This window comes from Lycorma delicatula, chromosome 2 (assembly GCF_047948215.1).
Source record: "Lycorma delicatula isolate Av1 chromosome 2, ASM4794821v1, whole genome shotgun sequence".
Classification (NCBI taxonomy): domain Eukaryota; kingdom Metazoa; phylum Arthropoda; class Insecta; order Hemiptera; family Fulgoridae; genus Lycorma; species Lycorma delicatula.
This window is the reverse complement of record NC_134456.1, coordinates 165,727,181-165,739,469: the sequence shown is the minus strand read 5'-3', so window position 1 is coordinate 165,739,469 and position 12,289 is coordinate 165,727,181. Positions and strand designations below refer to the sequence as shown.

Here is a 12,289-nt window from a genome sequence, read left to right as displayed (position 1 = left end):
AAAAACCAATGTTGGTCGTTGCATTGTGATGACATGCCAGCACATGTGTCACTTCTTCTCTGTCATTATCTGGCAAAACATGAGATAACCACTGGACCTCATCCAACCTACTCTCCAGACTTGTGCCAAGCAAACTTTTTTTGTTTCCCAAATTGAAAGTAATCTTAAAAGAACATCATCTTCAAGTTATAAAGAAGATTGAGAAAAATATGATTAAATAGATGCACACCACCCTAAATGCACATTCCAAAAATAGACAAAACGGTATTACCAATAACCAAAAATTAAACAAACTACTTTGAAGGTGACTAGTCTATATAAAACTTATAAATCCAAAACTGCTTTTAGCTAGTGAAACGTTACTTCTTTTTTCCAGTAAAGTTACACTTTTCCAATATTGTAATCAAGAATTAAAAAAAAAACCACACTGAAAATTATTTTCTTAATTAGCCAAAGTTTAGTCTTTACACCATTTTTTTATGCCATCATCAATATAAATTAAAAAGTGCATGAGAACTCAAATCAAGACTCAAGTGATCTCACTGTGAGTACATCCTCTAATTTTAATTGTCACACTATCAAATGCTACACAATGGAAATTAAAATTTTATATACTTGTTAATAATTGTGCTGGTACAGTTAGTTTCTTGCTGAAAATCTGATCTCTCTAGTAATTATTTTAAGTTCTTGATAGAGTATATTTCTCAGATTTTCATGAGTTTTGTCTTTGTTTTTCTTTTTGCAGCATAAATATGAACGTCATACAGTACTGACTGTTTTGATCGTTAATTAATAAAATGTCAACAGCATGATGGGAAATTACACTAAACTGTTTAATTTTGGTTAACCAGGAGAGACTCTCAACTTATTATACATGGCTTCTACCATTTGAATTTTATTTCACACTCATATTTTCAGGATGCTATTTTCCAACATTTCAAGAATCACCAGGTTGTAAAGAATGAAGTTTAATCTTACCCAGAATCAGAGCTTCTTGTTACTATTTTCCCAAATTTATGAACATCTTTTCTTATGTATACTTACATTATCTAATTTCAGTTAAATATATTCAAAAATTTTTATCATTAATTTCATTTTATTTTAAAATTATTTATAATGTTAATTTACTGCCGCCTTTCTCCACTTTTATACATTATAAATTAACTTAGTTAGATTAACCCATTTGTTTACTTTTATGAGCTGAGCTTACCTATATTTTACAGGCCTAAAGTTACTTTGATGAGCTCACCTCGTGAAACCTTTACGTAGCCCGATTTTGACGTATCCTTCTCACTGTGCATTCTTTATGTTCTAGTACTGCTTTATAGTAGTTTATTTTGATCCCGTAAGATTTCAGCACATGTCAAAGCAGATTACAAGGAAACATATGGTAATAATATTGACCAAAAATTTCCTATAGTTCTGTGTTTTTAGAATAATTTTTTGTCTTATATTTTAAGTTTTTATGCTTTATACTTTAAGTGTTTGTTATTATTCGTTCACAAATATTAGTGATTAATTATTTTTAACATTATTTTTTTTTAAGCTTTTTGACTGTTCAATACAAATATTTTTTATAAATTATCATCAGTTTGCGTTTGTTCTAAGAGGGTCTGATGGTCTGGATTGGGCAGTGATTATGAATAAGAAAAAAACAAATAAAACAGAACATCAGCATTATTTGAAGTTTGTTTTATTTATAATTATACTAGAAACACAAGAAGAGAAGACTTAACTGAGAATAATTATTACATTCACAAAAAAAAAACAGGAATTCAGACATATAATTTTAACTCACAGTACGAGAACACATAGCACGACGAGCCTTACCGAGCACATTTCACTTAAAAAAAAAATAATAATCTAATTCTAGCTTTTCCGACAATACAGAAACAGCCATGAGCAGAAAGTAAAACATTAAATAAAGTCTTTAGAAAACTAAAGAGTTGTAAAGAGTTTGACGCGACGATATATTGACAACAAAATAACCATGTACACAGCACCGAAGCTAACACACCCAACGCACAGAGAGAGCAGACTGGCGATATACCCCATGATTATATAAAAAAAAAAAATAATTTTTTCATGGAAAAATAAAAGTGTGCATATAATGTTTTTTTTTTAATTTTAATAATTATTTTTGTCAATGATTTTTTTTTCATTTTATTTGTTATTAATATATCCAAATGTAGGCACTGCTTATTTTTACTGAAAAATTGGATAAAAATATTAAGTTTAGTAATTATGTGTATGTAAAATATTTTTAAGTAATAGGTATAGTAAGGTGTAGAATATAAAATAATTTAAGAAGAAGAAATTTTTTTGTTATTTTTCCCTACTTTATAAAGCACTAAAAAATCATTTTCTAAAATAATAAAAATAGACATTCCAGATTAATTACATTCCAATTACATAGGTAACCGAATAGCCTAAAACACTAATAGTCTTATAATCTAATCATAGACTCCATAAAATAAAAGAATTACCAAATTTCTCAAATAAACTTGGAACTTTTTTTTTATTGTTTATTTAAGAATTTATAAAACGAAATGTAAACAAATATACGGAGACACACTAAACCTCCTGAAGATGCTACAAGTCAATAAAACTATGGCTTAGTGCCATAGTTACCAACTGGTGGTGCTATCTCCAAAGAAGCAAACAAACTGCAAGTAGTCACAAACAAACTGAAGTCCATTTAAGATAGTATTTTTGTGTTTTCTCTACAATTATATGGTGAATTAATCATAAATAAATAAAACTATTTTTGACAAGTAATAGTCACAGATAAAAACTTATTACTAAAGACAAAATAAACATGAGACTAGCTGCTAACACAGAAAAGGATAAAAGTAAAAAAAAATGAGTTGACCAATTAAAAAATAAGAAATATTAAAATAACAAAAATGCACTTACAATCACAAATAAGTAAAATTATCTTGCACTAATGTGCTTGGAGATGTGAAATTTAATACAAAAATCCACTTAAAGTAAATGGTCAACAAAACAAATGCACATTTCTAATAAAGAGAATGAAAACATAACAACGAATTCATTCTACCTAAATGTATTACTTTCACTTTTGTTTTTTGTAATTTTTTTCATTAAAGATTAACAAATTCACACAAATAAATGTTTTGATACTTAATGAGAACTGAAAAGAGACTTATATAATCATCAGGAATTGAAAACCTTCCATTGTGAATTCTGATGTTTTTTGTCTTAGCCATATTGCTAAATCCACCTCTCATCACCAATGATGAGAAAGCCCAAAATTTCACCAAAATTTTCAAAATCGCTTGGCAAATTTCAGCTTAGTTTTGCTTGGCTCATTCATTAACTGTTTCAGCTTCATTTCTCCACAAATTTTCCTCATGTCAAAATCTTCAGTTATGATTTTCTGACTGTTTCTTTACACACTTCCTCAACTAAGTAAGTTACTAACAGTTATTCAACTAGTTTCACAAAAAAAAAACCTGAAGTAAATTCATAACACAAAGAAACAGGTTTAACAATTATAATGGAATAAAGATAAATGCTCCAAACCCTGCTTACAAAAAATAAAAATTACTAACTAAATGAAAAGTGTTACTGATATACCATCATAATCATCTCAAAATATCATCCTACTGAGTTAATTATGTACATATAACGTATAGTGTCATGATAAGTGGAGTACATTAATCTGGTATTTTATCTATCTCAGTCTTTCTTGTGACTAACAATTACTTTTTCTGAAAGTTGTGATGTTAACTAAACAGCCAGTCCATGTGGTAAAAGAGCAAAGATGACAGAAATTTGTAAGACTGAATATAACCTGCATTTCAATAGACTTTTTATGCTGTAACTGTATATGAAAAGTGAATTAGACAATATAAAACCACTTCAATCCTCACTTTCTTCAGTAGTATTGGAATGACATATTTGTTATTATTACAATGGTTGTCATTTTTGGGAGTGACTAGTGATTTACATCAAGTTAATTATAAACATTATAGCTATGGCATCTAATAATATATATACTTCGCTTTTATATTCAAATTCATTTTTAATTCCGCTGCATCAACTGATGATTATTTAAAATTGAAATCATATATATATTTTTTTTATGAAGGTTCTTCTGATTTTTTCTTAATTTTTTTATTTACAATTTTTTCATTGTATTCAATTAAGCTGATTTATTGTCATCAGGAATATTTTTTCTTTCCTTGAATTGTAATAGTTTACAAAGATTCACTTGCAACCTATTTTCTCACTGCACACACTATAGACAATTATTACTTCTAAAAACTTGCACTAATTTTCATATCTTCACTTTTATTTTTGTAACATCTTCACTTTTACCAAAGTGTGTATAAAATAGTAACAATCACAAAGGTATTTTTACATGTTAAAACAATAAAGATACTTTAACATGTTATTTTGAAATATCAAAATGTCAAGATTATCAAATAGTATAAAACATTTCTGTATGGTTCAACCACAAACATACAGTGAGAAAGAAATTTAACTGACTTCAAACTACCTATTTCACTAGAAGTTAAAAACTGATTTAGTAAATATACTAATCCAAGTCTGAGTTTACAACTAAGTGATCAAGTATCTAATTTCAATAAAGTTTACCCACAGTTTTCCTTTAAATTTTATTAACTTAACTGAAGAAAATAAAAAAATATTTTAAATGAAACTTGACACAACAGGAATGAAATTTAATTTAATATTTTTTTTTTTTTTTGCTAAAAATAGTAAGAATAAAAGTAATCAATTCATTATGACACCAGAGTAAGACTGAAGTTAACTTAAATAAATCACACTATGACATATTCCAGTCATCTGTTAATTTTTTTTCTGGCAAGCTTTCAATTAAGATTGAATTTTTGTTATGTTAACACACATTTTGAAAGTAAATATATCACCTTTATAACATTCAAAACTGACAGAAGTGTTTCATTCTCTGAGTAGTTTTCAAATTTATGGACAAACAAATTAATTATGTTTTAAAAGCATTCTTCTACACTACAGTAAACTGATCATTTGGAATATATTTCAGGAACAAGTGAAATGTTTTTTGATCATAAAAATTACATTACAGTCTCACTAATCTGATCCTTTAAGTTAGAGAAACTACAATTATTAAAAATATCAAAAATAAAGTTATTAAACACAACCCAAGTTATAAAAGGAGGGTTTAATTAATGAAGAACTAAATGATATTTTGAATATGTTGACAATAGTAAAGTATAACAAATTTTATAACTGTAAATTCTAGCATACCAAAGTTTTTTTTTTAATATTCCAATATATTTGTTTTTGAGGAATATAATTTTTTTGCTGTTGCAAGACGACTCCATCTATTAAGAAATAAATGTGATTTAACATCACTTTGGGCTGATATTTATGTGGTGTAATGAATTTTCCAAAAATCATTCATCCAAATACATTACTTTTCGTTGTTGGTCACCTTTATGTTCCTTTCCACTATCTTCATTGCTCGTTAACTGCTGGAACAGCATTCTTATTATGTCATTGTCAGTAATTTTTCTTCTTTGTGGTCAGAACCTAGCCATTCCCTAATGTCTTTTTTCAGTTGAGTTTTAAGAAAACCATAAATACAATGCCTCACATCTTTTTTTATATTCACTTTCCTTCAATGTGATCTAGATTTAAGAGCGCTTTCTAAAGCCTGTTTCATTGAACTTCATGATTCTAATTTTGTTTGATTGCATTTCCAGATCCCTACAGTTACAGCATTACAGGACTTATTCAAAGATCTTAGGCATTAGTTTTAGGTGTTTCATCTTTATCTATACATTTGAATTTATCTGATTTTAATTACTTCATAATGATCAGACATGTTTTTTTTTAACTCACTTTACATAATACTGCAATGAAGACAAACAAAAAAAAATTTGGATTTAAATTCACTAAAGCAGTTTGTGCAAAACATTTTTAAAAAAAACAAACATAAAACTGGAAATATGTTAAAACTGTATTCGTAGAACATCATACAAAACAGCACTCGTAGTAAAGAACAATCGAGTATCTTTTTTTTTTGTCTTCAGTCATTTGACTGGTTTGATGCAGCTTCAGTCATTTGACTGGTTTGATGCAGCTCTCCAAGATTCCCTATCTGGTGCTAGTCATTTCATTTCGATATACCCCCTACATCGTACATCCATAACAATTTGTTAACATATTCAAAATGTTGGCTGCCTGCCTATAAGTCTCTCTTCTTTAACTATATTTTTCCAAATGCTTCTTTCTTCAATTTGCCACAACACCCCTTTTCATTTATCACTTTATCCACCCATCTGATTTTTAACATTCTCCTCTAGCACCACATTTCAAACGCTTCTAATCTTTTCTTCTCAGGTATTCTGATTGTCCAAGTTTCATTTCCATATAAAGCCCAAACATATTCTTTCAAAAATCTTTTCCTGATGTTTGAATTAATTTTTGATGTAAACAAATTATATTTCTGACTGAAAGCTTGTTTCGCCTGTGCTATTCGGCATTTTTTATCACTCCTGCTTCTTTAGTAATTCTACTTCACAAATAAAAAAATTCTTCTAAATCCATAATCTTTTCTCTTCCTATTTTCACATTCAATGATCCATCTTCATTATTTCTACTACATTCATTACTTTCGTTTTGTTCTTGTTTATTTTCATGCGGTAGTTCTTGCGTAGGACTTCATCCATGCCATTCATTGTTCCTTCTAAATCCTTTTTACTCTCGGCTAGAATTACTATATCATCAGCAAATCGTAGCATCTTTATCTTTTCACCTTGTACTGTTACTCCGGATCTAATTATTTAACATCATTAACTGCTAGTTCTATATAAAGATTATAAGTAAAGGGGACAGGGCACATCCTTGTCAGACCCCCTTTCTTATTACGGCTTCTTTCCTATGTTTTTCAATTATTACTGTTGCTGTTTGGTTCCTGTATATGCTCTCAAATTCAGATCTCAGTAATGTTTCTCCCCTTTCATCCTCTTCAACTTACTCTTCTTCCTCTATAACACCATTTTCTAATTAATTTCCTCCATATAACTCTTCAATACATTCCACCCACCTACCGACTTTGCCTTTCATATTATAAATCGGTGTACCATCTTTGTTTAACACATTACTAGATTTTAATTTATGTATCCCAAAATTTTCATTAACTTTCCGGTATGCTGCATCTATTTTACCAATGTTCATTTCTTTTTCCACTTCTGAACACCTTTCTTTAATCCACTCTACTTTTGCTAGTTTGCACTTCCTGTTTATAGTATTTCTTAATTGTCTATAGTTCCTTTTACTTTCTTCATCACTAGCATTCTTATATTATCTATGTTCATCCATCAGCTACAATATAGCGTCTGAAATCCAAGGTTTTCTACCATTTCTCTTTGTTCCGTCTAAGTTCGCTTCTGCTGATTTAAGAATTTCCTTTTTAACACTCTCCCACTCTTCTTCTACATTTTCTACTTTACCGTTTTTACTCAGACCTCTTGCGATGACCTCCTCAAAAATCTTTTTTATCTCCTCTTCATCAAGCTTCTCTAAATTCCACCAATTCATCTGACACCTTTTCTTCAGGTTTTTAAGCCCCAATCTACATTTCATTATCACTAAATTATGGTCGCTATCAATATCTGCTCCAGGGTAAGTTTTGCAGTCGACGAGTTGATTCCTAAATCTTTGCTTAACCATGATATAATCTATCCGATGCCTTACAGTATCGCCTGGCTTTTTCCAAGTGTATATTCTTCTATTATGATTTTTAAACTGGGTGTTGGCAATTACTAAATTATAATTCGTCCAAAACTCTCTAAGTCGGTCCCCTCTTTCATTCCTTTTGCCCAGCCTGTATTCACCCACTATATTTCCTTCATTGCCTTTCCCAATGCTTGCATTCCAATCCCAACTATTATTAAATTTTCATTTCCTTTTATGTGTTTAATTGCTTTGTACATTTCTTCGTATACACTCTACCTCATCATCATTATGGGTGCTTGTAGGCACCCATAATGGGCATATAGACGTAAACTATAGGCATATAAACGTAAACAATCGTTGTCAGTTTAGGTTTTGATTTTATCCTTATTACAATGATTCTATTGCAATGCATTTTGAAATACTCTACTCTCTTCCCTATCTTCTTGTTCATTACGAAACCTACTCCTGCCTGTCCATTATTTGAAGCTGAGTTAATTATTATAATCATCTGACCAAAAGTCGTTTTCCTCTTCATACTGAACCTTGCTAATTCCTACTACATCTACATTTACCCTATCCATTTCCCTCTTTAAATTTTCTAACCTACCAACCTTGTTTTAGACTTCTAATATTCCACACTCCGACTCGTAGAATGTTATTTTTTTCATTTTCTGGTGACCCCTTCCTTAGTAGTCCCCACCCAGAGATCTGAACGGGGAATTAGTTTACCTCCAGAATATTTTACCAAGGAAGGTGCCTGCATCATTGCTATATGAAAATGTAGACCCCCATTTTCTTGGAAAAAAAGCAGCAGTAGTTTTCCATTGATTCAGCTGCACAGTACTCAGAGGACTGAGTGATGTTGATATGGCCGTTTAAGTTATCCGTCCTGACCTATGCCCTTAACAACTACTGAAAGAGCTACTGCCCTCTTTCAGGAATCATTCCTTAGTCTGGCTCTCAGATACTTCTCCGATATGGTTGCACCTTTGGTCCAGCTACTCTGTATCACTGAGCACCCAAGCTCCCTCACCAATGGTATGATTCATGGAGGGAGCGAGTATCATTACTTGAGTGTAACTGAATGCCATAGTAGCAAAATTTCTTGGATATTCCATTAGGTCAATATTTACAAAAGTTTTTGGTGATACATTTCATTTTTTGTTAATGTATAGATAGTGTGTGAGATAAATTCTATTTAACAGGATCTACTGTCCAAGCCTTGCAACAAAATTCAATTCTAGTTAGGCCTACACAGTGAAAAGGCTGGGAATCAAAATCCAGTTCAACAATAGGCCCATCAAATATATGTTATGATAAAAGATAATTTGTGAATAATTTTTTAATTAAAAAAAAAAATCAGCTTAGATTATTGTGAAAATTACAGGTTAATTTTAATTAGCCGAGTTTATTATAGGTATAATTGATTGACGTCACAAAAAATTCATTGTAACACACAATAAAGAAAAGATTTGTTTATTACATAATATATCATCAGCAAAATCAAATGTTTGTATCTCATCTAATGAAACAGTTACACAAAGCCTAGCATATATGAGCCGTAACAAACCAAATAATATGAAGCCAATTCAATTTCTTTCTTTCTTCAAAACACACATACACTATTAGGGTTAGTAAATTATTTACTATAAATTACTATTTACTGTTTACTATTTAATTACTAATTAAGTTATTTGACAACAAATAATGATTATTAACACAATTTGTTAATTATAAGATTTCTGTGAAAGATATGAAGCTATTAGAGAGACATCAAAAGTAATCAAAATCCAAACATATTTCATCAAAACAACAAAACATAATAAAATGAGTAAAAATTAAAAAATAAACAACTTCAAACTATAATTATAATTTTAAACCATTAAAAAGCAATCAGAATCAAATTTTCTGCTAACTAAATTATTAAATAAAAATAAAAAAGAAGCTTAAATTTTACATACTTTTCCAATGATGGGAATTTCTATAGAGCCCCATGTATCAGCAACCCAATGAACAAATCCTGATGCGAAATCAGCAGAAATTATGCCACATATTGCAGCAATGATCACAGTTGATAAATTTTCTAGACGTACATAGTAAAGCATAAAACATGTGTTCACAACCATTAACGTTACACACATACTAACACTCACACATTCTTGTATTCTTTTTCCTGAAACAAAAAATAAAAACACATAATCAACAAATGCTAAACATTTTTTCAACGATAAACATGTTATTAACATAAAATTAAGATTAAGATGTTCTATATTGATGAGGTAAATCTGTACATTAAAATAATTTTATTTATACAATAATCCCTAAAGTATAAATCATATTTTTACAATTATCAAATTGCATTTCCATTTTTTTTAGTTATAACTCATTAATAAATTAAAAAAAAAAAAATAATCAAATTAGTTTTCTAACAGTAAGAAAAATGATATACTTGTACGGTCAATGGCAGCCATATTTTATAACTTCCATTAAATGGCGAGTATTGGACACAGTTATAGTTATATCACAATAATTTTAAACAGTAGAAGACATTAATTAAATTTCAATCATTTTCTTACAAGCAGTTGTCCACAATAGCACCTACCGATTATTATGTTCATCTGATCATTACAGTACTTTAACCTATCAAAAGCACTTATTTAGTAGTAATTTAAAAGAATATTTATAATAAATTCCATCTTATCTTAATTCTAGTAATGGTTTTATAATTACTAAACATATTCCCTTGTTTAGCATATCAACAAACAAACCAACCAGGTTTTATGTTAAAATTAAAAGTTACAGTTTTGATAAAACAAATCACTTTAAAAATATTGAAACTTTTACTTCAATTGACTTTTTACAGCTAATTTGGCAGTTCTTTAACTTTTATGGGGTTAACAGGTACTATAATTAAGCACGGTTCTACAGAAAAAATGTTCATTTTGATATTGAGTCATTCAATATTTAATATTTTTTATCGTGTTTCATCATGTCATTAAAGTTCTTTTCATTAAAAGTGGTCCAATACTTAATGTGAATTTAGTTTTCAAAATAACTAAATGATGAAAAATTTTATTCTCTTAGATGTAAAGAATTATATAGATAGAATTAGTCAGACATAATGAATAAGGTTGGTAGCCATGTATTAAACATTCAGGTTTAGTTAGCAAATTTATTAACAGATTACAACAATCTGTATTGAAGGTAAAACCTACAAAGAAACAAATACTGGAATTAATCCTCCATAAAGATAACTAAAAATGAAAGATTTAATAAATATATTAAAATTAGAAGTAGGGCATAGAAAAAAAACATTAGAGAATGGCATCAAACCAATCAAATAAATGATAAAGGAATAAATATCTGTATTTACTGAACGACATCTCTAACATAACCTATAGAATCATTATAATGATAATTTATAATAAAATCATTATAAATCATTATTAATGGAGTAAAATTATAGTACTGTAATACTGGTTGACTTCCCTTCATCCCTACATACCCTTTCTCATACAACCCTTGACCCAGGGACAGAAAGAACACCTGACCAAGAATCATAAGAATACGATAGAGTTTTGATAGACTTATTTACCCTCTAAACTGAATAAATTTTAAAAGAAAATATACCAACCAAACAGCATAAAATTGTTAAAAAAAATTAATAATACTTCCAATCAAAACAAATGTAAAAAAGCTAATTACACTGAAAAGATAAACAACTCAAGCATTCTCTCAAATGTTTGTCAAAAGGTACAGTGAAAATAATCAAACCACAGTGAAATGGATCACAAGCAGGCCAAAATTTATTCACAATTTTGTTGAACATCCTTGCACTGGCTGATATACCGTAATTCTATGCACCTGTAGGCAGCTAATAAGCTTTTAATAAACTAATTTTATCAAACATGGCCCGTTAATATGATTAAACAATCAATAATTAAAAGACCACTTACCAACAATTTTTTTTTAAATGCGTTCAAGTGCTTTCAGAATAAAATTCCATCATCAGGAACTTAAAAATGTATATTATATTCTCAGTAAAACTAAAACTTTGTTGTCATATGTAAGTAATGTGTTATGTAAAGTTTATAAAATATAACAGTGGTCGTTATGTGTTTAAAATTGTGTTGACTTAATGTCCTGTCATTATGAATGTCTCCATCATTATAACGGATGCGCCTAAACAAAATAAGTCGCTCAAAAAGTATAATGAACATTCTAAAAATTAAAAAATCCATTTGTTTGACTCTCTAAATGTGATAAGACTGTGATAAAAAATAAATAAATCTAACCAGCAATGTTCTAATTTTGTACTGGATGAATGTTATGAACTGGCCCCAAGTACCATTGTCAAGCAACACAGACTTGCAAGAAGGATAATAATGCACCAAATGATAACTACAATGTTCTATTATAAAATCAAAAGAAATAAAATATAAAATAATAATATTTAAATAAAATAAGAAGAAAATTTTAATTGTTAAAGAATATCAAAATTGGTTAGAAACAAAACTAAATGTAGACATTACCAGTGGTATGGACTTGTGTAATATATTAAATGATTGACAATCGGTAA

The 12,289-nt window shown here is 29.0% G+C and overlaps 1 protein-coding gene across 1 annotated transcript in view; it reads right to left on the bottom strand.

Moving 5' to 3' along the window:
• Window positions 1-12,289, bottom strand: part of Kua (Plasmanylethanolamine desaturase Kua) — a 65,628-nt gene that overhangs the window by 31,919 nt on the left and 21,420 nt on the right. The window contains exon 2 of the mRNA XM_075356639.1: window positions 9,672-9,883. Within this exon, the coding sequence (XP_075212754.1) occupies window positions 9,672-9,883 (212 nt within the window). The remainder of the gene's footprint in view (window positions 1-9,671; window positions 9,884-12,289) is intronic.